The 25,939-nt window shown below is 56.5% G+C and overlaps 3 protein-coding genes across 11 annotated transcripts in view; all 3 read right to left on the minus strand.

Annotated features, from left to right (window-relative positions):
* Positions 1-8,178, minus strand: part of RABL6 (RAB, member RAS oncogene family like 6) — a 33,314-nt gene extending 25,136 nt beyond the window's left edge. The window contains exon 1 of one of the 2 annotated variants that reach the window (XM_009187821.4): positions 7,792-8,178. In XM_009187821.4, coding sequence (XP_009186085.2) covers positions 7,792-7,921 — 130 coding nt within the window. In that variant the 5' untranslated portion in view covers positions 7,922-8,178. The remainder of the gene's footprint in view (positions 1-7,791) is intronic. The other variant, XM_003911062.3, reaches the window with a different exon arrangement.
* A 185-nt stretch (positions 8,179-8,363) lies between these two features.
* On the minus strand, positions 8,364-22,203 carry CCDC183 (coiled-coil domain containing 183). 2 transcript variants are annotated; one of them, XM_009187820.4, is made up of 14 exons: positions 20,176-20,297; positions 17,113-17,234; positions 16,546-16,623; positions 16,163-16,330; positions 15,840-15,944; positions 13,228-13,350; positions 11,800-11,925; positions 11,612-11,666; positions 11,003-11,103; positions 9,862-10,022; positions 9,432-9,600; positions 9,237-9,347; positions 9,038-9,134; positions 8,364-8,533 (listed from the first exon to the last, which is right to left on the minus strand). In XM_009187820.4, the coding sequence occupies exons 1-14, from the start codon at positions 20,243-20,245 to the stop codon at positions 8,415-8,417; spliced, it is 1,605 nt and encodes a 534-aa protein (XP_009186084.2). In that variant the 5' UTR covers positions 20,246-20,297; the 3' UTR covers positions 8,364-8,414. The 2 variants fall into 2 exon arrangements, with proteins under 2 accessions (XP_009186084.2, XP_017804956.2); XM_017949467.3 differs by lacking the exon at positions 20,176-20,297 and adding an exon at positions 21,289-22,203 and having other exon boundaries at positions 8,365-8,533.
* A 938-nt stretch (positions 22,204-23,141) lies between these two features.
* TMEM141 (transmembrane protein 141) lies at positions 23,142-25,296 on the minus strand. Of its 7 annotated transcripts, none has more exons than XR_004178049.1 (6): positions 25,172-25,296; positions 24,816-24,882; positions 24,563-24,646; positions 24,235-24,342; positions 23,486-23,861; positions 23,142-23,238 (listed from the first exon to the last, which is right to left on the minus strand). XR_004178049.1 is itself a non-coding variant. In XM_003911065.5 (5 exons), exons 1-5 carry the CDS (start codon positions 25,223-25,225, stop codon positions 23,721-23,723), a joined length of 366 nt encoding a protein of 121 aa, XP_003911114.2. In that variant the 5' UTR covers positions 25,226-25,296; the 3' UTR covers positions 23,142-23,720. The 7 variants fall into 7 exon arrangements, 4 of the variants coding, with proteins under 4 accessions (XP_003911114.2, XP_031510611.1, XP_031510613.1 ...); XR_004178048.1 differs by having other exon boundaries at positions 23,142-23,301; XR_004178047.1 differs by having other exon boundaries at positions 23,142-23,316.
* Positions 25,297-25,939: the final 643 nt, after the last annotated feature.

Raw genomic sequence — 25,939 nt, forward strand, 5'->3', positions numbered from 1 at the left:
TAAGCTTCTTTTAGAAAATACTACGCAGAAAACACAGAGCTCTATTTGAGGCCCTGAGCCCTTCTTACCCTGATTCAATTTGACTCCTTCACTTTCCTGCAGGTTTCCTGCAAAATATGGAATCATTTTCTTACATTTCCATACCAAGAAGAGCTTATGATTTATCTCAGATGCACGAAGGTTTAACTCCTAAGCCGGCCCTCTCACGGTGCCAGCACATCTCCTACGGGGCCCACTACAAGGTCCCGGCCGCCGCCCCACCCTGACAGCCTGTGCTGCAGCTGGTATCAGCCACGCCCTGCCCCTCTCCCACTCTGCACCCTGCAAAGATTTCCTATCCTCAGCCGCTTCAGACTACTTGGTGGCAAGGCAGGTAAAAACCAAAGTGACCCCAAGAAAATGGCTGCTCCCCCAAAGGAGGCGGAAGGAGGAAGTGAAGATGAGGAAATGTCAGAAGATGAAGAAGATGGCGGCTGTGGAGAAGAGGCTATCACACCTCAGGAGAAAGGCAAGAAGGCTGCTGCAACCCCAGCCAAGAAGGTGGCAGTTTCCCCAACAAAAAGGCTGCAGATGCCACACCCACCAAGAAAGCAACTGTCACTCCAGGCAGAGCAGTCGCCACACCTGGCAAGAAGGGAGCCATACCAGGCAAAGCATTGGCAGCAGCTCCTGGCAAGAAGGGGGCACCCCAGCTGAGGGGGCAAACAACAGCAAGAACACCAAGAAGGAAGACAGTGAGGAGGAGGAGGATGACTCTGAACCAGCAGTGGTGAAGGCAGCAGCGGTGCCCCTGCCTCAGGGGATGACAATGAGGACGATGAGGATGATGCTGAGGAAGATGGCTCGGAAGCAGCAGTTATGGAGACAGCAGCAGCCAAAGGAAAGAAAAGCTTCTACGAAAGCTGTTCCTGTGAAAGCCAGGAGGATGGCTGAGAATGAAGATGAAGAGGACAAGGAGGACAAGGACGAGGGTGACGATGATGGAGAGGATGAAGCGATGAAGATGACGAAGAGGAGGAAGTGTCTGTCAAAGAAGCACCTGGAAAATGAAGGAAATGACCAAACAGCAGCTTCTGAAGCCAAGAAACAGAAAGTGGAAAGTGCAAAGCATAGAACCAACTGCGTCTTTTTTTTTTTTTTTTTTTTTAGACAGGGTCTCACTCTCTCGCCCAGGTTGGAGTGCAACAGCGCGATCTCGGCTCACCGCAACCTTCACCTCCCAGGCTCAAGTGATTCTCCTGCCTTAGCCTCCTGAGTAGCTGGGATTACAGGCGGTTATCACTACCACCTGGCTACTTTTTGTATTTCTAGTAGAGACGGGATTTCACCTGTGGCCAGGCTGGAGCATCTTTCAATCTTTGTTGGAAACCTCAACTTTAACAAGTCTATCCTGAGTTAGAAACTAGTATCCACGGGCGAGGCCCAGTGGCTCACGCCTGGAATCCCAGCACTTTGGGAGGCCGCAGTGGGCGGATCACAAGGTCAGGAATTTGAGACCAGCCTGGCCAACATGGTGAAACCCCGTCTCTACTAAAAACACAAAAAATTAGCTGGGCGTGGTGGCGGGCGCCTGTAGTCCCAGCTACTCAGGAGGCTGAGGCAGGAGAATGGCGTGAACCCAGAAGGCAGAGCTGAGATCGCGCCACTGCACTCCAGCCTAGGCGACAGAGCGAGACTCCGTCTCAAAAAAAAAAAAAAAAAAAAAAGAAGTGTTTGAAGATGCTGTGGAGATCAGATTAGTTAGCAAGGATGGGAAGAGTAAAGGGACTGCTTATACTGAGGTTAAGACAGAAGCTGATGCAGAGAAAACTTCTGAAGAAACGCAGGGAACAGAGATTGATGGCCGATCTATTTCCCTGCGCTATGATGGAGAGAAAGGTCAGAATCGAGACTCTACAGTGATGGAAAGCACAGCGCTTGGAGTGGTGAATCAGAAGCTCTGGTTTAAGCAACCTCTCCTACAGTGCAACAGAAGACACCCTTCAGGAAGTATCTGAGAACACAGCTTTTATGAAAATGCCTCAGAACCAAAACAGCAAATCTAAAGGGTGTGCATGCATTGATAGAGTCTGCTTCATTTGAAGATGATAAAGAAGCTTTAAATTCCTACAATAAAAGGGAAATTGGGGGCAGAGCAAACAGGCTGGAGTCGCAAGGATCACCTACTGCCAGAAGCAGGCCATCTAAAACTGTCTGTCAAAGGTCTGACGACACCACTGAAGAGACTTCAGTCATTCGACAGCTTTGTTGGGCAAGGGTAGTCACCAACTAGGAAACCGGATGCTCCAAAGGCTTTGGCTCTATAAATGTCAACAGTGAGGAGGATGCCAAAGCTGCCAAGGAGGCCACGGAAGATGGTGAAATTGAGGGAAGCAAAGGTAACTTGGACTAGGCCAAACCTAAGGGCAAAGGTGGCTTTGGGGGTTGTGATGGAGCTAGAGGAGGCTTTGGAGGATGAGGTAGGGGCAGAAGCCGGGAAGGCTTTGGAGGGCGAGGCAGCTTCTGAGGACGCAGAAGTGACCACAAGCCACAAAGAAAGAAGACAAAGTTTGAACAGCTTCTGTCCCTCTGTCTTTCCCCCTCCCATTTGAAAGAAAGGATGCTGGGGTTTTTACTCTGTTACCTGATCAATGACAGAGCCTTCTGAAGACATTCCAAGACAGTCTACAGTCCTGTGGTCTCCTTGGAAATTCGTATAGATAACATTTCAAGGGTAATACTTTCCTTGTTGGTTTTGACTGGATGTTCATATAAACTTTTCTTTTTTTCTTTTTGTTTTTTTTTGTTGTTTTTTTTTTTTGAGACGGAGTCTTGCTCTGTCGCCCAGGCTGGAGTGCAGTGGCCGGATCTCAGCTCACTGCAAGCTCCGCCTCCCGGGTTCACGCCATTCTCCTGCCTCAGCCTCCCGAGTAGCTGGGACTACAGGCGCCCGCCACTGCGCCCGGCTAATTTTTTTGTATTTTTTAGTAGAGACGGGGTTTCACCGTGGTCTCGATCTCCTGACCTTGTGATCCGCCCGCCTCGGCCTCCCAAAGTGCTGGGATTACAGGCGTGAGCCACCGCGCCCGGCTAATTTTTTGTATTTTTTAGTAGAGACGGGGTTTCACCGTGTTAGCCAGGATGGTCTCGATCTCCTGACCTCGTGATCCGCCCATCTCGGCCTCCCAAAGTGCTGGGATTACAGGCTTGAGCCACCGCGCCTGGCCTTCTTTTTGTTTTTTAAGACGAAGTCCCACTCTGTCGCCCAGGCTGGAGTGCAGTGGTGCAATCTTCACTCACGGCAATCTCCGCCTCCCGGGTTCAAGTGATTCTCCTGCCTCAGTCTCCCGAGTAGCTGGAGATTACAGGCATGCGCCACCACGCCCGGCTAATTTTGTATTTTTAGTAGAGATGAGTTTCACCATGTTGGCCAGGCTGGTCTTGAACTCCTGACCTCATGTAATCCGCCTGCCTCAGCCTCCCAAAGTGCTGGGATTACAGGTGTGAGCCACCGCGCTCGGCCTGCTAAGTCCCATTTCTAAATCTGCACCAATGTCTACTTGGAGAGGACTCTGGCTTTCGAGCTCCTGGGCCCGGCCGGTATCAGAGTTGCGCAATAATGCTCACTCAGGAGCAACACCACAGAAAAATTCTGCACCAAATAAGCTGATCTTTTGTGTCCAATCACAGTGGAAAGGGACAGACCAATTCAGGCAACAATCTTTCTTCCAAATAATTTCAATAATTTTCCAAATAATTTTATATGCAAATAATTTCAAAATTGTGTAAACCAAAATTAAAATCCCAAGGCCTGCCAACCATCTGAATGGACTTCCTCTTCTAGGCCAGGGCCATCCAAATTTCATGTGAAAGACGGGTTCAGGCCATTATGGGAAGAGGGGAGTCAGACACGCCTCATTATGGCCTCCTCCCTTCTGGAATTCAGGAAAAGCTCACCAGCATTTAACATCAACACTGACTGAAGTCTGATAAGAAACATAATCTGGCCGGGCGCAGAGGCTCACACTTGTAATCCCAGCACTTTGGGAGGCCAGGGGGTTCAGATTGCTTGAGCAGAGGGGTTTGAGCCTAGCTGGGCAACGTGGTGAAACCCTGTCTCTCTAAAAAATACCAAAACTAGCTGGGTGTGGCGGTGCAAATTTTTTTTTTTTCTTTTTTTTCAGACAGGGTCTGACTCGGTCACCCAGACTGGAGTGCAGCGGCGTAATCTCGGCTTGCTATAACCTCCGCCTCTTGGGCTCAAGCGATTCTCCCGCCTCAGCCTCCTGAGTAACTGGGATTACAGGCACCCACCATCACCCCCGGTTAATTTTTATAGTTTTAGTAGAGATGGGGTTTCGACATGTTGGCCAGGCTGGTCTTGAACTCCTGACCTCAGGTAGTCCACCTGCCTCAGCCTCCCAATGTGCTGAAATTACAGGCGTGAGCCACTGCACCCAGCAAAAAAAAATTTTTTTAAACCTACCTCTGACCTGGAGGCCCCCACTTCAAGTTGTCCCGCCTTTGTGGACCAAATCAATGTATATCTTAAATGTATTTGATCAATGCCTCACATCTAAAATGCATAAAACCAAGCTGTGCCCTCCAACGTGGGCACATGTCCTCAGGGTCACCTGAGGGCTGTGTCATGGGCCATGGTCACTCATATGCGGCTCAAAAATAAATCTCTTCAAATATTAGACAGAGTTTGACTTTTTTTTTTAATCAACTATAGCCCAATGTCTCATTCGAGTTTTCATTCTAAAACCGATGGGTGTCCTGGGCCTCTGCCGGGCCGCTAGTGACTCTGAGCAAACGCAGGGCCCAGGAGGAGGGCCCAGACTCCTAGAAACCGGCAGCAGTTCCTGGAAACTCTCACCCCTAAAACCCTCAACTCTGTCTTGATCACACTGCTGGTCTGTTACCCTCTGTAAAATATTTGAGAAAATAAATATTAGAAGGCCAGGCACGGTGGCTCACACCTGTAATCCCAGCATTTTGGGAGGCGGAGGTGGGAGGATCACGACATCAAGGAGATCGAGACCATCCTGGGTAACACGGTGAAACCCCGTCTCTACTGAGAATACAAAAAATTAGCCGGGCGCAGTGGTGGGCACCTGTAGTCCCAGCTACTCAGGAGGCTGAGGCAGGAGAATGGTGGGAACCCGGGAGGCAGAGCTTGCAGTGAGCCGAGATCGCGCCACTGCACTCCAGCCTGGACGACAGAGCGAGACTCCGTCTCAAAAAAAAAAAAAAAAAAAATTAAAGATAAGAAAATAAATACCAGAAACTTTCTATTCTAACACAGAAACTCAAAGTTAAAAAACTGCATATTGGGCCGGGCGCGGTGGCTCACGCCTGTAATCCCAGCACTTTGGGAGGCCGAGATGGGCGGATCATGAGGTCAGGAGATCGAGACCATCCTGGCTAACACGGTGAAACCCCGTCTCTACTAAAAAATACAAAAAACTAGCCGGGCGTGGTGGCGGGCGCCTATAGTCCCAGCTACTCGGGAGGCTGAGGCAGGAGAATGGCGTGAACCCGGGAGGCGGAGCTTGCAGTGAGCTGAGATCCGGCCACTGCACTCCAGCCTCGGAGATAGAGCGAGACTCTGTCTCAAAAAAAAAAAAAAAAAAAAAACAAAAAAAACTGCATATTATTCAACTATAAAGACGACATCTTTCTAAAACGTAATTTAGGTACAAATCCGAATTTCTCTCAGTCTCACCACCTTTCATTCAGTTCTAGGAGATCATAACCTGTCCTCCAAGTACTGGAGACTGGCTTTTCTCCTCTGGAAGGACCCTATTGCCCTTTTTAGTCACACTCGCAGGGGTGGTCCTGGTGCGTAAGGTGGACCTCGCCCAGGACCCTTGGGGAGCTTTTTCAGAAGGTAAACAGTTTCCAGGTCCAGGCCTAATTTCCCAGGGACTAATACTGAGCTTAGCCAATATTATAAGCAATAAAATTAAATAAAGGATCCAAATGCAGAGTCTGAAGACTTGCGTAAACTCAGTATTTTAACTCAATATTCTCTTCTCCGAATGCCAGATGTACATAAAGTTTCAATTATAACACATTTAAAATGAGCTTTTATTTTTATTCAAAATGTACCGCTTTATTTTCCTTACCAGACAGCAGAGCAGGTTCCAGTCATGTGACTTCTTCAGCGAGCCCCCAGGCTTCCACAGGAGTCCGGGAGCTCGGGAGCTCCGACCAGAGGAATCCTGAGATTGCAAATAGTCAAGCCTTCTCCCCAGCCACAAGTTCCTTTGATGCTTGGGTTACTGAACACAAACACAATGGATAATTTGTCTTCAACATAATCCATTTCTGTTCCTAAACGTGTTAGCTGCGCTTTCTTTCCGATGAGCACTCTGACTCCAATTTGAACTTCATCAAAATGTCCTTTGTCTTCGTATGCTCTAGAGTATAACAAAGGCCAATACAGCCCCTGGTTCGGACACCAACTTTTTTTTTTTTAAATTTTTTTTTTTTTTGTATCTTTAGTAGAGACGGGGTTTCACTAAGTTGGCTAAGCTGGTCTCGAACTCCTGACCTCGTGATCCGCCCGCCTCGGCCTCCCAAAGTGCTGGGATTACAGGCATGAGCCACCATGCCCGGCCCGGACACCAACTTTCATACCTAGATGCTCAGACTTATCTTTAAGAAGTTGTTTTATCTTGCTTACTGCTGAAGGTGTCAGGGTGAGGGCGGCCCAAGTGGTCTGCAGCTTCCTCTTGCTCACAGGCCAGACAGTGGCCGGGACTAAGGAAGGCGACATCTTCACTGTCCTCCTGGACTAGCTCCAGTCCAGTCCCTACGGCCAAGAACTACGGCCCATCTCCGTGGACACGGCAGGCGAATTCATGAACTTGTTTTTAAACCTGCACAAAAGTCTTTCTGATTATTAGTTCTTAAAATCGTACATTACCATAGAAACATCACGCAGACTATAAGGCTCCCCTTAAAGTGACCAAAAAACTGGACAGGCGTAGCGTCCTAAAATCTGATAGAAACATACGGAAATGGCTAAGAGGGAAACAATGCCAAAGCAGGGAACCACATAAAACCGTTTAAAAACTACTGGGAAAGCGCCTGCAAAACGGAAAAACTCAAAAGAGGTCGAGGACAATTTACATAATTTATAACAAAGGAATGGAGCGTCCCAGGCGCTCAGGAGTCCGTAAATGACTCCTCCTCAGGAGGAATGGGCTGTCTCCTACAATCGCAAGTCAGCCCGTGCCTTCTGGAGCTTTTCTAGATACGTCCCTTACAAATGCTTCTTTAAAAAAAACAAACAAAAAGACGAGAATGTGTGGCGTAGCTAATATTCTGCCTTCGAACTCAGTAGGAAGTCAACAAAGAAAAATCCCGTTGAAAGCGCCAAGGCCGGCAGGTTTCCCCGCACCTCCTCCAGGTGAGAGGTGCCCGGGGCTGTCCACCGTGGAGCGTCGGGGACGCGGCGCCCCGGGTCGGCGGGCCCTGCTTGGCGTTATGTAATCACCCCCGGGCCGGCAGCCGGGCCAATCCCGGCACCGCCGACCCGCTCCACTGCACAGCGCGGCGGGAGCGACACGCGGCAAGCGAACGCGGTTGGGAAACGACCCCCGGCTCCGGTGATGCGAGGACCCGGCCCCGGCCCGGCCTCTCCTAGCGTCCCCTGGCCCGCGCCCCAGCTCCCGGAGCGCCCGGCGGGTCCAGCGCACCCCACAACCGGCAAGCACGCGAGACCGACAGCCACCACCGCGCGGCGCTCCGGGCAGGGCCTGGGCTCGGAGACCCGCGCCCACCCCGGCCCGCCGCACTCACTGTTGTACTGCACCCCCTTGGCGAAGCGCCTCTGCAACGCCTGGTTCATGGACTGCAGCCCGGCGGGGATGTTCTTGTCCCGGCCCGGGGCCTGCTCCGACCCCACTAGCTTCTTCAGGGCGGAAAACATCTTCCCGCTTGGACGTCCCAGCCCGGGCGCGGCCGGCGAGCTCAGCGGCGGCGGGGAAGGGGTGCGACTCGCACCATGTCCTGGCGGCCCCGGTCCCCCCGGAGGCCGGCGCCGGCGCGGTCAGAGACCGGGGCGCAGCCTCGAGCGGCGACTCGGGAACCTCAGCGGCTGCTGCTCCGCTCCGGCCCCCGCGGCCTCCGGCGCGGCCGCTCTCCAGGCGTCAGCGCCGCCATCTTGGCGCCGGCTCGGCGGGACGCGAGGGGCGCGAGGCTACAGGGCGTCGCGAGGGCCATGGGGCGCGGCGCGCGCGGCCGGCGCATGCGCAGGTCGTTCTGGCGCGCAGTTCCCGGCCCCGGCCGCCTCCTCGCTTAGAACCTCTCCGAGAATCCTGCGTGCCCGGTGCTCCTCTCCGAGAGCCCGGTCGCCCCAGCGTCCGCAGCAGTCCTGGAAAAATGTTTATTTGTGTAACAAAGCAGGGAGCGGGGCGGCGGGGCTACTTCTTCTTCTTCTTGGCCGCCTTGAGCTTCGCCTCGATCAGCCGCTGCGCCTGCTTCTTGATCTCGGCGCGCGAAGGGACGTAGCTGTGGTCCACGTCGGCGAACTGGAAGGTGTCTGCGGGCGGAGGCAGCGGCTCGCACACGGGGCTAGCCCACCCAGGCACAGCCGCCCGACCCGCTATCACCCCGGCCCTCTACAGACCCGGGCCAGGTGCCTTGCCCCAGGGACAGCCCCAGTGTGCCGGGAGGACTCAGCCCAGCCCATCCTCAGCGGCTCACACTGCCCTGCCTAGCCTTTCCCGCGGAAACCCCAGTGGAGGCTCTGGCCCAGGCCTTCCCCGCCCTCCTCCCTGCTCCAGCCCTGGTGCCTCTCCTGCGGGCCTGTCTGGCATGTCATGCCTCCTCCTTTCGGAGAAATTAATAAGGTATTTCAGTGGCTTTAGCCTCCCCATGGCATCACTAAGTCACCTCCATCAATTGAAGTCCTGCAGGTACAACTGATGCACCCTGTAGCCCCGCTGTGCCTCCAGGATATCCCGGTGGGATGGGAGTCAGCGCCACCCCCACCTCTGTTCCAGCCACCCGCCTGCAGCCCGAGCCCCAGCTCCGGAGCCTGTACCGATCATATCCTCCTCGCGGTCCTCAAAGCTGATCCTGGTGTTGTACTTCTCCTTCAGAGTCGAGGACTCCAGGGCATCCCTCACCTTTGTGTCACCCTGCAGGGCAAAGCCCCCTTCAGCCGTGCAGACACTGTGAACGGGGGGCTGTCAGCTTTGAGGGGACGTGGGCTGTGCAGGTTCCTCCCAGCCCGGGGCTACCTCCTCGGTCCTGGACATCGTCTGCACTCTGTCAGCCAGGTATGTGAGCTTCCCCTCGCAGTACGCCAGCTTGCTGTTCAAATCGAGGGTGTCGGAGGGCACTTCTTCTTTCTGTAGGCCGGGAGGAGGGTCTCATCTCCCCTCTGGCCCTGCCCAGGGACCCCATGTGTGGCAGCTCCGCCTCACTCCCGGTACCTGGGTTGCAGGCAAGGTGATGCCCATTAGCCGGACATAGAGGTTGTCGATGCCCGTCTGGATGGTCAGCAGCAGCTTCTGGCCCTTGGTCATGTTGCTCTGCGCGAGCTGGAGCCTCTCTTCTTCCTCTTTTAACATGTCTGTCATCTTCTTCTCAATGGACTTGAAGCTGCAGAAGGCAATAGGGACACAGCAGTGAGGGGCACAGGCCCGAGGGCCACGGTGGGCCACCCAGGAGCCCGGTCTTGAGTTGGGTTCTGTGCTAGAGTCAGCGACTCAGAAGCTCAGGTGTGTGCAAGTCCCCCGGCCCCTCTGTGGGACACACAGGCTTGTTGGCAGTGGGTACACTCCCAGCTCTCAGCCTGGCTGCAGCCCAGGGGCCTTCATGAGACCATGGTGGGTGACCCGCAGCCCCGGAATCCCGGGGCACCTGATGGAGCTAGGCTGCTGGCGGAACTTGAACACGGCCTCCTCCAGCTCCAGCTGCTTCACCAGGGCCTTCAGCTGCAGCCGCCGCTCCTCACAGTCCTCCATCTGCAGCTCTAGGTTCTCCTCCGTGTTCCTCTGGGCCAGGAAGCGGCCAGCGATGTCCTGGCCATTCCAGGGGAGAGAGAAGCAGATGTGGGCCAGGAAGGTGGGCAGAGGGGGCTTCACAGAACTGGTTTCTTCTGGGCCCCTCCCAGAGGCTAGTGCACTTTCTTTTTTATTTTTTTTGAGACGGAGTCTCCCTCAGTCGCCCAGGCTGGAGTGAAGTGGTGCTATCTCGGCTCACTGCAAGCTCCGCCTCCCGGGTTTACGCCATTCTCCCACCTCAGCCTCCCGAGTAGCTGGGACTAGAGGCGCCCGCCACTGCGCCCGGCTAATTTTTTATATTTTTAGTAGAGACGGGGTTTCACCGTGTTAGCCAGGATGGTCTTGATCTCCTGACCTCGTGATCGTCCCGTCTCGGCCTCCCAAAGTGCTGGGATTACAGGCTTGAGCCACTGCGCCCGGCCAAGTGCACTTTCTCTGCACTCATTCACAAGTGTGATCACAGCTCACTGCAGCCTCAACCTCCCAGACTGAAGCGACCCTCCCACCTCAGCCTCCTGAGTAGCTGGGACCACAGGTGTGCGCTACCACACTCAGCAGGGGTGAAACGCTTTGTGGGTGTCATTGCACACGACCCTCATGGCAGGCAGAGAGAGTAGATAACCCCGTGTAGAGACAAGGGGATCGTCACTGAGGGGCACTGTGTCACTCGAGTCACTTGTCTGACAGTGGACAAGCTTGTGTCAGGGCAATGGCTGGGAACTCAAGGCCTGATAATAATAAATGCAGATGGGATTAAGATAAAAGGATTTGGGGCGACCGAGGGAGCTGCCACTTTGTGTGTCCATTCCAGAGCACCTGCAGACCCCAGCCCAGCTCAGCCACCCTCCTGCCATGGTCCGGGAGCGCCAGGGGCATTACCCAGATATGAGAGGCTCAGCCACCCTCCTGCCATGCCCTGGGAGTGCCAGGGAGCATTACCCAGACGTGAGAGGCTCAGCCACCCTCCTGCCATGCTCCGGGAGCATCAGGGGCATTACCCAGACGTGAGAGCACCGTACAGCGCTCTTGACCTTCTCCACCACAGCAGTCACGCCCGCCTGGTATTCCATTTCCGCTGTGGAGGTCTCTTGTCTCCTTACTGGCAGAGCAGAGGGGAGGGGCAGTCAGCATGCAGGGATGGCTCAGGGGCTCTGTGTAAGACCACCGGACACCTCTGTACCTGCCCAGCTGTTGTGGAGGCCACCCAAGGCACAGGCGTCCTTCAGAGGTGCCTGCTTCCCTACCTGCTCCCTCCTCAGTCCAGCCCTGCAGGGACCCCCCAGGCAGCCCCAGAGCAGAGGCGGACCTGAAATAGCGTGGCACTGTGGGCCCAGTGGTACCTCTCAGAGGCAGCTTAGGGGTCAGGTTGCTCATCCTCTGCCGTCATTGGGGACTGGGCCCTTGGGTGCTGGGGCCAGCAACTCTGAGGCCACATTTGGCTGCAGGCTCTCAGCCTCTCGGGGGAGAGTCAGGGACCTGTCCTTCCCTTCACCCTGGCGACTGCATGTCACACCTGGCCTCAGGCTGACCTGATCTGTTGGCCCGAGCCAGTGCCGACCTCTCCTTGGGACCCTGGCTGGGGGGCAGGTGGGGAGCTGAGCGCTTACATTTCAGGGTCTCCATGCTCATCAGGTTGGAGGGGAAGTCCAAGTCCATCTGGCCCTGATGGGAGGTGGGAGCGGGGAAGGGATGAGACATCCTTGGCAGGGAGTGGGCCCAAGTGGTGGCCCTGAGCCTGTGTCCACCCCGCTGTTGTGGGGACAGGCAGCTGGCTGGGCCCTGGCCTGGGGCTCACCCGGCGGTACTTCTCGCTGGTCTCCTTCGTGTGGATCTTGTCGATCAGCTTCTTCTGCTGGTTGAGCCGGTTCTCCCTTGCCCTGCGCTCCTCGATGAAGGACGCCTCCCTTTGCCTCATGTTCCTCTGGGGACATGTGGGTGGGCATGTGGTTGGGGAGCTGTCTTAACAAGGCCCCTCATAGCACTAAAGCCAGCGGGCAGTTGGCCATCCTCACCTTACTAGACTTCAGAACTGCATCCCTGGCCACTGGCCACACCGTCTTCCTAAACCACTCATGCCCATGCCCGTGGCCCCTCCGCTCAGGACCCTCCTTGCCCATGCCTCTCAGAGCATGTGCCAGCCCAGACACTCTGCTGCCCTCCAGCCCCTGGCCCCCAGCTGCCTCCTGGCCAGGTCCACGTAGAACTCCCAGAAGTGGATTCAGCCTGCCTGAAAACAGATTCATCCTCTTCCCCAAAACCTGGCCTCTTCCAGCATGCCCTTGAGGAGCTAAAACCACCATTTGTCCACCCCTGCTCATGCATCCCAGACACTGCTCTCGCCCTCGCCACTCAACGTTGCCAGTGCTTAGTGGGGTTACCTCTCGAGGACTTCTCGGCTCCGTCACTCCTGGCCACCCCTTCACCACCCCGGGCCTGCCTAGGTGATCAACACTTCTGCCCTGGCACCTTCCGGTCCCCGCAGCCTGAGCGCACCCTTTCTGAAGCACAGACCTGGGCACATCTTCCCTCCACCTCCTCCCGGGGCTCCAGGTCAGTCCTTGGGCCCCCGGCCCAGCCGCCTCCATGGACTCCTGGGGCCTGTGCCTCTGCAGCTTTCACTGCCCTGGCCACACACTGCTGCCTGTATCACGCCCCTCCCGGCTCAGGGCCTTTGCCCAAGTTGTACCTCCTCCTCCCTAGCCCTGGCCACCCCCGACCTTTGCGGGTTCACTCCCTCAGCCCAGCTCGAGCACCTGGAAAGCCATCTACCACCCCACCTCTCTCTGCCAAGCTGGCCTGGGGCTGTGTGGCATTTCTTCATGGACTACTGGATGAGTGCCACCCACTTCAGGAGGACGGGGCCTGCCTGTCCCGGTCCCTGCTGTATACCCAGAGCCTTGCAGGGGCCTTGGCACCCACTGGGTGAATGGGTGACCCCCGCCTTGGCCCGGCCAATTCTCCCTCTTCTCTACTTCATGGCTCCTGTGCCTGGTGGAACCTGCTCTGTCCAGTGGGTGAGCAGAGCAGCCTGTCCGGGCTGGCCACTGGATCCTTCCAGGGATTGTAGGCAGTGTGGGCATGGGGGTCTCCTGAGGGACCTTGGCCAGGAAGACACAAGAGAGCCAGCCCTGGAGGACCCCCAGCCCTGGGCCCTGAGCTCACCTTGACCTCATCCAAAGATGGAAGAGAGCCGCCCCTGGAGGGCCCCCAGCCCTAAGCTCACCTTGACCTCATCCGTGATCATCATGGCGTCTTGGGACATGATCTTCATATCCGACAGCTCTGCGCAGTAGTTGACCACGAGGTTCTGCAACTTGTCCAGCTCGATGGGGTATCCTGCCAGCACCTGTGTTAAATGAGGTTCTCTTGTGGCCTCTAGAGTGGGCTGCAGTTGTCCCCAGCTTTCATCTCCAGACTAAGAGCCCTCAGAACAGTGATAGGTTCTGCTCTGTGACCCTGGTCACCTCCTCCACTCCCCGCTGGGCACAAAGCTGATGAAAGGAAGTGTTTCACAGGGAGTGGGCAGTGCTGGGCTGGTGAACTCTTCCACCACCTAGGGTCCAGCAACCCAGAGACACTGAAAGAGTTTGTGATGAAATGATCTGCAGAAAAGGCTGACTCCGAAACCCAGGGAGGTTTGGGGCAGCTTTGCTTTGAAGTGAAGCAGAGGGGCTCAAGACATGGGCTCGGGGTCAGAGAGGATTCCAGGCCAACGCAGCTTCCGACCAGCTAGCTTGGCTGTGTGACACTGGGAAAGTTACTTAACCTCTCTGAGTGTCCCCATTTGTAAGATGATGGTTCGTTCAGAAGGTTGTCGTCAGGATGAATTGAGAGTGTGAAAGGATGGCCGGGCGCGGTGGCTCAAGCCTGTAATCCCAGCACTTTGGGAGGCCGAGACGGGCGGATCACGAGGTCAGGAGATCGAGACCATGCTGGCTAACCCGGTGAAACCCCGTCTCTACTAAAAAAATACAAAAAACTAGCCGGGCGAGGTGGTGGGCGCCTGTAGTCCCAGCAACTCGGGAGGCTAAGGCAGGAGAATGGCGTAAACCCGGGAGGCGGAGCTTGCAGTGAGCTGAGATCCGGCCACTGCACTCCAGCCTGGGTGACAGAGCGGGACTCCGTCTCAAAAAAAAAAAAAAAAAAAAAAAGTGTGAAAGGAATTATTTAGCCCAGAACCAGGTACATATGTGCTTAGGATGGCTTTGCTATAGTATTTTGTTTTCAGTAACTACAAGTATAGGTCGGGTGCAGTGGCTCACCCCGTAGTCTCAACACTGGGAGGCCGAGGCGGGCGGATAATGAGGTCAGAAGTTCAAGACCAGCCTGGCCAACATAGTGAAACCCTGTCTCTACCAAAAATACAAAAAATTAGCTGGGCATGGTAGTGGGTGCCTATAATCCTAGCTACTCAGGAGGCTGAGGCAGGAGAATCGCTTGAACCTGGGAGGCGGAGGTTGCAATGAGCCGAGATCGCACCACTGCACACCAGCTGGGGCAACAGTGTGAAACTCCATCTCAAAAAAACAAAACCACAAGTGTAGAATCTTCATTTTTAAAAATATGGACGACTATGGGAATTATTGTTTGTTTTTTCCATTGTTCTGAGACTGAGTCTTGCTCTATCACCCAGGCTGGAGGGCAATGGTGCGATCTCGGCTCTCAACAACCTCTGCCTCCTGGGTTCAAGTGATTCTTGTGCCTCAGCCTCCTGAGTAGCTGGCATTACAGACGTGCACCACCATGCCCGGCTAATTTTTGTATTTTTAGTAGAGATGGGGTTTCACCATGTTGGCCAGGCTGGTCTCGAACTCCTGACCTCAAGTGATCCACCTGCCTTGGCCTCCCAAAGTGCTGGGATTACAGGCATGAGCCACCATGCCCAGGCCAGGAATAATTATTTTTTAAGTGTGTATGTTCTAAAAAGAAGGCGCTACCGGGGGGAGAGAAAGCACCCAGGTGAAGGAGGGGCATGGACAGGGGTGGGGAGAGGGGTGGGCCCAGGAAGGATAGAGGGGCAGGGCTTCCAGGTGAGCCAGTAGGATCAGGGGCCAAGGCAAGAGGGACAAGCAGAGGACGGAGCTGAGAGCCACCTGGACTGGGACCGCAGCAGGAAAGAGCTGCGATGCCACCCCATCCACCACTCTCCTAAAGTGCACTGCTGTCACCTTCCTGGAGCATGGCTCTCCAGAGCGCCCCTTTGCCCAGTCTTAGGGTGAGGGTGTTTGGGGGGCTTCGCCTGCCCCCCTTTCCAGCTGGCTCTCGGCCCCGTCCACAGGTTGCTCCTCTTAGCATCTCCTGTGCTCTCCTTCCCCGTCTACAGTCCATCTGGAGCAGGTTCTGTTTTGTGGCAGCCCGAGGGGCGGTGCTCAGCCTCCCATGAAGGGGGTCTTCCCTCACAATCGGACTGCTGGCTGCCTTTGGCCTCGTCTGCAGGGAGCAGGGCGGGTGGGCTGGCTGGGACGGCAGCAAGCCGTGCTTACAGGCCCAGCGGACCCTCAAAGGTGCAAGGACTTTCTGAGGGTGCAGGACCTGTCTCTGACTCTCAGAGGCCCAGGCAATGAGAAAATGACGGGCAAGATACAAACAATACTAAATTACTTAATGCATGCAAGAAAGTCCGAAGAATTCCGATACACCCCACGATGTGCTCTTTTGGAATAGCCAAAAATGAAGTTTTAAAAAACGTTTTCCACATGCCTTGGCGTCCTGTGTAGCCGGTGCTCCAGCAGAGCTCCGTCTCTGGCGGGTGCGGGGTGGCTCCGCCCCAGGACGCTCCCGCCCCTCCCAGATCCCAGCCCCGGACCCCCGCCCTCCCCGGGCCGCTGGGCTCACTGTCTTCAGATAATCCAGCAGGTCCAAATACAGCAGGTGGATGTTCTGGCTGGTGATGATCTTGATCATTGTCTTCTCGATGTTGTTCTCCAGCTGGCGGATGATCTGGGGCGGACCGAGGGCGCAGTGAGAGGGCGTGGGGACCGGCCGCCCGATGGTGTCGGGGCTGGGCTTTCTCCGGAGGGGGTCGTGCTCTCTTAGCCCCGCCCCTCCATTGAGCCCTCCCCAGTGGACCCGCGAGTCCCGCCCCCCGGTGGCTCCGCCCCTCCCGTGAGCCCGGCCCCAGTGGAGCCCGCCCCGCCCTCCCAGCCCCGCCTTTCCACCTGCAGCAGCCGCAGCTCCTCCTTGCTGGCGTCCGGCTGGCTCCGCAGGCTGGCCAGCTCCAGCTGCATGCTCTCCAGCTTCTGCCCGCGCCGCCGCACCAGGTGGATCAGTAGGTTGTGCGTATTCACGCGGTCGAAGACGTACTTGCGCAGCTTCTCCCGCGCCACCTGGGTCGGGAAGGGCACCGCCCGCTCGTGGTTGCGCAGGGGGCCGCCATGGAGCTCGCCAGCAGGCGGGCGGATGGAGGCTCATGGCAACCCCCACAGGGACCCTGGGGCTGGGCACCTGCTCCGTCCCTTGTCGGCTCCGCAACATCTAGTGGGCGGGGTGCGCTGGCAGGGGTGGGGAGGGTTGGGTCTCGAGGCCCCTCCTGCCTGGTTACCTCCATGGTACTGCGGCAGTGCGCCAGTCGCAAAGGCAAGTTTTTCCCGCAGGCCTTGGAGATGGTCCACTGGTCATACTGCGGAGCGGCGGCGGCTGAGCTAGGACGGGCCCTTTGCTCACCCGCAGCCGCTGGCCCCTCCAGGCATTCTCCCCAGGGCCTCTTGTATCCCATTCCAGCCCAGTAGCGAGACCCCTGCTCTCATGAAGAGCAGAGAGCCGCGGGACTCCATCCTGGCCATCCAAGTTCGGAGGCGATGTGGTGGGGGGGTATGCAGAGGCGGGCCCAGGTGTCCCCTAGCTGGCCGGAGAGCCAGAGGGGGCCCCTGCTGCAGGATGTGGGCTCACAGAAGCCAAGCCCTCCGGGGTGGGTGATGGGGAACCTGCCCATCGGATGCTGGGGTGACTGGAGCCCAGGGCACAGGTCCTAGCAGAGCCCCTCCTCACATGCCCCCTCGATCCAGAAAGATTGGGGTGGGGGCGAGAGGAGGTGCCCGCCCTCCGAGTGTGTGTGTTCTCAGCTCCTGCCCTGCTCCCCAGGCAGAGGGGAGGGGCGGCATTTGTGCACCTTCTTGGCCAAAGCCCAGTCCTGGGCCCCGCGGCGGATGTTGCTGCGCAGGAGAGCCAGCGTGGCCTTGTTCTGGTCCGTATTCTCTTTCATCCCCTGGATCTGGAGTGCCCGACACTGCTCTGTGGGCAGGTGGAGGGGACACAGTGGCCAGGATTGGGCCAAGGGCCTGGCCTGAAATCCCCCGGGGGAGGCTCGCATCAGGGAGGCCCCAGGGTCCAGGGGGACGCCACCTCCACGGCCAAGATCCCTCCTCCGCCCTGTCCTGGGGGACACCCCTCCACTGCCCAGCAGCAGCTGTCTGAAGGGCTCTCAGTGGACAGGTGCGGGGAGGTGGACAAGTGAGGAGGGTGAGGCAAAGGAGAGGGATGGCAGGGTCCTGTGGTCCCTTCTGGATCTGCTGCCCATGGAAGTAGGCGGGCGTTTTCCTGTCCCTTCTGGCTTTGGAGCCTGTGTTGCTCTTATGCTCACAAGTCTCCTTGAAGCCCCACTCTCTGATTCAGTCCCTCCATGCAGGTCCCTTTGATCCCTTCTCCCAGCTCTGTCAGGGAGTGGGCAGTAAGGGGTCTGTTTGCTCTTCTATGTCCTGGATTGTCCTGGTATTAAAACTAAAAGTCCTAGGCCGGGCGCAGTGGCTCATGCCTGTAATATCAGCACTTTGAGAGGCTGAGGTGGGCAGATCACCTGAGGTCAGGAGTTCAAGACCAGCCTGGCCAACATGGCGAAACCTCATCTCTACTAAAAATACAAAACTAGCTGGGCGTGGTGGTGTATGCCTGTAGTCCTAGCTACTCAGGAGGCTGAGGCAGAATTGTTTGAACCCGGGAGGTGGAGGTTGCAGTGAGCTGAGATTACACTACTGCACACCACCTGGATGACAGAAAGAGACTCTGTCTCAAAAAAAATAAATAAGCTGGGCATGGTGGCTCATGCCTGTAATCCCAGCATTTTGGGAGGCTGAGGTGGATAGATCACCTGAGGTCAGGAGTTTGAGACCAGCCTGGCCAAGATGGTGAAACCCAGTCTCTACTAAAAATACAAAAAGTAGGCCAGGCGCGGTGGCTCAAGCCTGTAATCCCAGCACTTTGGGAGGCCAAGACGGGTGGATCACAAGGTCAGGAGATCGAGACCATCCTGGCTAACACGGTGAAACCCCGTCTCTACTAAAAAATACAAAAAACTAGCCGGGTGAGGTGGCGGGCGCCTGTAGTCCCAGTTACTCGGGAGGCTGAGGCAGGAGAATGGCGTAAACCCGGGAGGCGGAGCTTGCAGTGAGCTGAGATCCGGCCACTGCACTCCAGCCTGGGTGACAGAGCGAGACTCCGTTTCAAAAAAAAAAAAAAAAAAAATTAGCCAGGCATGGTGGTGGGCGCCTGTAATCCCAGCTACTTGGGAAGCTGAGGCAGAAGAATCACTTGAACCCGGGAGGCAGAGGTTGCAGTGTGCTGACATTGCACCATTGCACTCCAGCCTGGGCGACAGAGCGAGACTCCATCTCAAAATAAATAAATAAATAAAAATAAAAATACAAAAATTAGCTGAGTGTGGTGGCGTATGCCTGATGTCCCAGCTAATCAGGAGGCTGAGCCAGGAGAATCGCTTGAACCCAGGAGGGGGAGGTTGCAGTGAGTCAAGATCATGCCACTGCACTCGAGCCTGTGTGACAGAGCGAGACTCCATCTCCAAACAAAATAAAGCCCTAAAAGTGAAGGGGGCCTGCCCCTCCACACCTGCGGGTATTTCCCATCAGGTGGGATGAAGACTGAGAAAAGAAGACACAGACACCAGGTGTGGTGGCTCACACCTGTAATCCCAGCACTTTGGGAGGCTGAGGTGGGCGGATCACGAGGTCAGGAGATCAAGACCATCCTGGCTAACACGGTGAAACCCCATCTCTCCTAAAACTACAAAAAATTGGCTGGGCGTGGTGGCGGGCACCTGTAGTCCCAGCTACTCGGGAGGCTGAGGCAGGAGAATGGCGTGAACCCGGGAGGCGGAGCTTGCAGTGAGCTGAGATCGCGCCACTGCACTCCAGCCTGGGCGACAGAGTGAGACTCCATCTCAAAAAAAGAAAAGAAAAGAAAAGAAAAGAGACACAGAGACAAAGTACAGAGAAAGAAGAGTGGGCCCAGGGGACTGGCACACTCAGCATGCGAGGACCTGCACCAGCCCCGGTCTCTGAGTTCCCTCAGTATTCTCTGATCATTATTTTTACTCTTGGTGAGGGGAGTGTAGCACGGCAACAGGTGGGGAGAAGGTCAGCAGGGAAACGTGAGCAAAGGAATCTGTATCATGAATAAGTTCAAGGAAAGGTACTGTGCCTGGATATGCACATAGGCCAGATTTATGTTTCACGTTACACAAACATCTCAGTGTAGCAAAGAGTGACAGAGCAGTATTACTGCCAGAATATCTCGCCTCTAGCCACAGGGCAGTTTCCTCCTATCTCAGAATAGAACGAATGGGAACGGTCAGCTTTACACCGAGACATTCCATTCCCAGGGATGAGCAGAAGGCAGAAGCCTTCCTCTTATCTCAACTGCGAAGAGTCCTCCCTGTTCACTCCTCCTCAGTACAGACTCTTTATGGCTGTCGGGTTGGGGGACGGTAAGATCTTTCCTTTCCCACAAGGCCATATCTCAGGCTGTCTCAGTGGGGGAAACCTTGGACAATACCCAGTCTTTCTTGGGCAAAGGTCCTTGTGGCTTTCTGCAGTGCACTGTGTCCCTGGTTAATTGAGAATGGAGAATGGCGATGACTTTTACCAAGCATACTGCCTGCAAACATATTGTTAACAAGGCATACCCTGCACAGCCCTAAATCCATTAAACTTTGCTTCAATCCAGCACACGTTTCTGTGAGCACAGGGTTGGGGCTAAAGTTACAGATTAACAGCATCTCAAAGCAGAACAATTTTTCTTAGTAGAGATCAAACTGGAGTTTCTTATGTTGTCCTTTTCTACATAGACACAGTAACAAGCTGATCTTTCTTTTCCCCACTAAAAGTTGTGCACCCAGAAACCCCCAGATGGGCAAGGGAGACTGGTCATGGTGCAGGCTCACCCTGGAGCCGAGTGATGGTCTTCAGCTCCTGGGTCTGCTCCTCCACGTCTGTCTCGCTGTGCCTCCTCATGGCTGCCCTCTGGCCCCCCAGGGACCCTGTGTGCCTCAGAGCTTCCCTGGGCTCAGCTGGCTCAGAGCTGCCACTCAGCTTGTCCCCAGAACCTCAGCCCATTATGATGAGAGCCAGGATTCCCAGTGCCTGGGCAACCCTGGAATTGCAGGGCCTCCCTGCCCCATTCTGCCCCCAGCCACCTTGGGGTGGCCTCCAGACGTGTGTCCTAATTGAAACGGGTCTCCTGGCAGCTGCTTGAGGTTTAGGAGCTCTGCCGGGCGGATGCGCACCAGCACCCCACACCTGCACTGGGTTCCCTCCCTGGCCCCTCCCATGCCCCAAGCCATCCTCCACAAAGCAGCAGGATGAGCTTGCTAAAACTGTTCTGAAACGGCCTTCCGGAACCTCCCTCTGCACCCCCCACCTCCAGCCCCAAGTCCAAACTGCATGCCCTGGGTAACCTGGCTCTTGGGACACCCCCGCCTTATCTCTTCTGACTTCTGTCCCTGACCTCTGTGCTGCCTGGAGCCCACACTGCTTCACCCCCACTTTGCTTTGGGAATTACTGGGTCTTGGGTTTATGTGTCACTCCAGAAGGGGTAAGTTCTCCATCTCTGCACCCCCTCCACCCTTCCCTTAGAGGGGAGTGCCTGGAGCACCAGGCAGCCTGGAACTCTGTGGGGTATGCACGAGATACGGTACTTCTTCCCAGCCTTGCCTTAGTAGGCTCAGGCAGCCATAACAAGGTGCCACTGGCCAGGTGCGGTGGTTCACACCTGTAATCCCAGCACTTTGGGAGGCTGAGGCGGGTGGGTCACCTGAGGTCAGGAGTTTGAGACCAGTCTGGTCAACATGGTGAAACCCCGCTTCTACTAAAAATACAAAAATTAGCCCAGTGTGGTGGCAGGTGCCTGTAATCCCAGCTACTTGGGAACCCAGGAGGTGGAGGTTGCAGTTAAGCTGAGATCACGCCACTGCACTCCAGCCTGCATGAGAGAGTAAGACTCCATCTCAAAACAAAACAAAACAACAACAACAACAAAAAACAAGGCGCCACCGACTAGGGGGTGTGAACAGCAGCCTGGAGGCTGGGGGCTGAGATCACGGGTCAGCAGGGCTGGTGTCTCCTTAGGCCCCTCTCCTTGGCTTGCAGATGCTGTCTTCTCTGTGTCCTCACGTGGCCGTCCCTCTTGTGTGTCTATGTCCTAATTTCCTCTTCTTATGAGGACACAAGTCCTGTTGGATTAGGGCCCACCCCAATGACCTCATTTGACCTTCATGACCTCTGGAAAGCCCCTGTCTCAAACACAGACATGCAGAGGTACTGGGGGTCAGGGCCTCAAAACAGGAATGTGAGGGGACGCAAGCCAGCCCGACAATGGCCTTCGCCCATGTGCTGTCATATAGATCGCTTCCCTTTCTGGTCACTGTTTTTGGAAAGCCAGTCCAGGCAAACTCCAGGTTCTGCCTCCTCTCCCTCCCACCCAGGCCTTACCCTCAGGGTGCTGGGATGTCCTGCTAAGGGTGTGGTTCGCTCATCTCCCCCTTGTGCTTGGGGGCCAGGCTTGGAATCTAGCTGAGGCAGAGCCTACCTGCTGTCCTTCTTCCTCAGATGTAAAACACCTGAATTTTAGTGGGTGCATGGCTGCCCAGAGCACTCTGCCTTCCTGAGCATCCTGGCACTGGATGCACCTGATGACTTTGTTCAGGTCAACAGAGCGAGAGCAGCAGTGGCAGGCAAGCTGCCCTCTCTCTTCCCTCTTAAATGAGATAAAGACACAATGGTCAGAGCTGGTGCAGCCGCCTGGGGCCATGAGGCAGATTTGGGAACAGAGGCCACTACAGCAGGGAACGGACTGAAACGAGCCTGGTCCCTGATTCCGTCAACCCTGGACCACTCACTTGTACTTTTACATGAAAGAAAAATAAAGCTCGGCCGGGCGCGGTGCGCGGTGGCTCACGCCTGTAATCTCAGCACTTTGGGAGGCTGAGGCGGGCGGATCACCTGAGGTTGGGAGTTCGAGACCAGCCTGACCAACATGGATAAAAATACAAAATAAAAATACAAAATGAGCTGGGCATGGCGGCGCATACCTGTAATCCCAGCTACTGGGGAGGCTGAGACAGGAGAATCGCTTGAACCTGGGAGGCGGAGGTTATGGTGAACCGAGATTGCACCATTGCACTCCAGCCTGGGCAACAACAGCAAAACTCCATCTCAAAAATAAATAAATAAATAAATACAAATTAGCCAGGCGTGGTGGTGGGCGCCTGTAATTGCAGCTACCTGGGAGGCTGAGGCAGGAGAATGGCTTGAACCGGCGAGGTGGAAGTTGCAGTGAGCTGAGATTGCACCATTGCGTTCCAGCCTGGGTGACAGAGTGAGACTCTGTCTCAACAACACAAAAAACAGAAAAATAAAGCTCCATCTTGCTGAAGCCACTGTCACCTTGAGCTTCCTGTCACTTTGAAGGCCAAGTAGGTACTCAATAAACTTCCTTTCCAGTGCCTGGCAAGGTGAGGTGTGGGGGCTGAGCTGGGTCTGGGGCAGCAGGGACCATGCTGTGGGCCTTCAGTGCTGCGGGGAAGCCAGCTGTAACGCTGATGGACTTGTGGAGGTTCTGTCTGGTCTCCACCTCTTCTCCCTCTTGGGGCTCCGGGCTGTGGGCAGACTTGCCTACCCAGAAGCTTTCTTTCCGCACAGACACAGCTACAACAGGCTAGCTCTGCCTCTGGGGAGTGACTTCGGCTAACAGACGAGTGGGGAATGACAGGCAGCTGGGCGTGACCCACAAGCTCCCCCTCTCCCAGCAGCCAGGCTCTGGCCAGCCTAGCCCCTTTTGCTCTGCCTCTACATGCCAAGTGCTGCAGAAGTAGACGCCATACAGAGAGGCTGTGGTGGTGTCACGCGGTCTACAGAGCTGGTGCAAACATTTAATTCTGGGGTTCGGCGTTGGGAACTTCCTTGTACATCCTCAGTATGTAACTTGCGTGTGATCCTCATATATCAACTGTAGGGTAATAAAGGTGTCCTGTGACCTGTCATCATCTTACCCTTCTGGTTTGTTTTTCACCTGCTCAGGTAGAAACTTGGGTGGAGAGAAGGATAAGCCATTTATTAACCCCACACCCCTAGCACCAGCTAGCACAAGTCCTAGCACCTTGGACTTTTCGGAGGTACAGGGGCTAGAAAGGGAATGACAGAGTGCACAAGCCCCTTCTACCCCGTGCCCCCTAGGTGGTGGCCCCCAGACACACCCTCTCTGCTGGCAGTGCAGACCATCCGTCCCGATACCCTAGAGGAGAACCACCAGCTAGAGGAGGGCGCCTTCTGCTCCAACTTTCTGGGCAGGTCCCAGGCTGGGGCAGCGGCCGTCTGCAGAGGTTTATCAGGCCTGGCCAGGCATGCGGACAGAGGATATGACCGGGGTACCCTAGGGTGTGGGGAGGGTCAGCCTGGGGTCGGGGGGCATGAAGGCTGTGTTCCAGACTCCTACTGCCCCCAATCCTCTGTGCCCTGGCCGGAGCTCTCCTGGCTTCGCCGATCTGTAAGAGGCAGAGAGAGACAAGCTCGAACCATATCCATCATGGTGTGGCGTCACTGTGCCCATTTTATCATGGCAGAAACTGGGTTCTGTAACAAGGACAACAGGCAGTGGGGGCCAGGCCTGGGTCCAATGCAGGGCTTCTCAATCCAGCCTCACTCCTCTTGGGTGCCCACGTGGCTGCGGTGGCCTTGCCACACCCCTCACTCCACGCCCTTCCTCTCAATCTCAGGGGCACTCCAGCCCCTCTTGGTTCTTTCTCCTGCAAAGGGAGATCTCCAAGATCTGTCTACGGCGCCCACCCCCAGCTCCAACCCATCTGGGAGTCACATGCTGAGGAGACCGGACCAGAGGGAGGGACCCTGTCTAGCCTATCACGTGGGGTACCAAGGCTTGGCTGCCCAAAACACTGGGCGCTGGAGCTGTGGCGTTCACTTCTCGCTGACCCCCAGGCTCTCTCACCTGTGCTCATGTCTTTGGGGAGCTGCCCGGTCTCCAGGAAGAGCCAGAGGTTGCTGCATTTCTTCGACTCCACTCTCGTCACCCCATAGCTGGCCACAGAGCCTGCAACTGTGGAGCAGGACATGGAAGGGGGCTGGGGCCTCTGTGCTTCTCAGGATAAGAGAAGCGGGCACAGGCTACTTCCTGGCAGACGGGGTGGGTGGGCTCAGGTGGGGCTCCCGCGGAGACCTGGGGGTCCATGTCAGAGTCAGGAACGCAGAACCACAGCCCCAACGCTAGCAGAAACCCACGGCTCAAAGAGACCAGGCAGGGGCCCTGGAGTACCCACCCACGGCCACTAGTAGGCTCCACTGCAAAGGGTATGGAAACTTCCTCTGAATGAACATCTGCAAACCAAAGGCCATGCCGGTGCCTGCAAAGAGCCGAGGTCCCCATCAGCCTGTACCCAGGGATGGCCGGGACCCACCTGGCCAGGCCCCCAGCACCTGCGGGCAGGTGACTTGGCGCCCCCTGCTGGGGAGCCAGGGCGGGGCACGAGGGTGCGTTCTCTCCCAGCCGCAGGGCACCTGGACGCAGCCTACCTGTGACGAAGGTGAAAACGCCCTTCATGAAGGCGTGTGACTGGCATGCGGCATACTCCCCGAGTCCCTGGGGTGGCAGAGCGGGGGGTGAAGGCTCGGACCCCTGCCCTCTCCCTTCATCGCCTCTCCTGTCCCTCCTCTGGGCACACCCTGGTTGTGGAGGAGTGAGACCCTGGGCGCTTGGACACGTCCCACCTCCCCTATGCCCACCCGGACGCCCTGAGCCCCCTAGCAAGAGAGTGCCCCCAGCCTCCGCCACTCTTCCCTGACGAGGGCACCCCCACGCCCCAGCCCCTCTGCCTCGCTCAGGTCAGCTTCTGGGATCTGAGGCCCGCGTCCCAGACCGGCTTTCTCACCGGGTGCCTGGCAGCCACGGCGTCGTCCACCCGGGACAGGCCCAAGTTCACCATGGTTGGCAGGGCTCGGGGAGCGGGCCTGCGCAGGCGCAGGCGGAGGAGCGGAGCAGGGACCTGGGGGTGTGGCCTAGAGGACAGGACTGCGCAGTTGCGGTTGGAGGGGCGGGGCCAGGATCTGGGGGCGTGGAACAGGCGGAGGGGGCGGGGCCTAGGAGCGCGGCCTGGGGGCGGGCCTGCGCTGCAGCAGGCGGAGGGGGCGGGACCTGGGAGACGCGGCCTGGGGGCGGGGCCTGAGAGATAAAACCTGGGAGCCGGCTTGCGCAAGCGGAGGTATCGGGTTCCAAGAGGCGGGGCCTGCGGGGATGCAGGGGGCAGGGCCTTGGATTGGGGGCGGAGCATGGGTCGAACCTGCTGGAGCGCAGGGGAGAGGGGTGGGGACTGGGGCCTGGCCACGCCTCTAGAAGCTTGGGGCCTGTGACCTCCGGCGACGACTGGGCGGGGCGAAGGCGGGCGCCGGGCGGGGCGTGGCTGAGAGCGCGCTCTCTTTCCCCGGCCTGGCGTCGTTCCCACACTCGCGGAGGGCTAATGATTGTCGGTGTTATTTTGCTTAAGGACAAGAATCAGGGATTGAATTTCTCATAAGCGACCATAAGGAGTGGGGATGTATAAAATTACTGTTGCCGGGCGCGGTGGCTCACGCCTGTAATCCCAGCACTTTGGGAGGTCGAGGCGGGCGGATCACGAGGTCAGGAGATCGAGACCATCCTG

This window comes from Papio anubis, chromosome 13 (assembly GCF_008728515.1).
Source record: "Papio anubis isolate 15944 chromosome 13, Panubis1.0, whole genome shotgun sequence".
Classification (NCBI taxonomy): domain Eukaryota; kingdom Metazoa; phylum Chordata; class Mammalia; order Primates; family Cercopithecidae; genus Papio; species Papio anubis.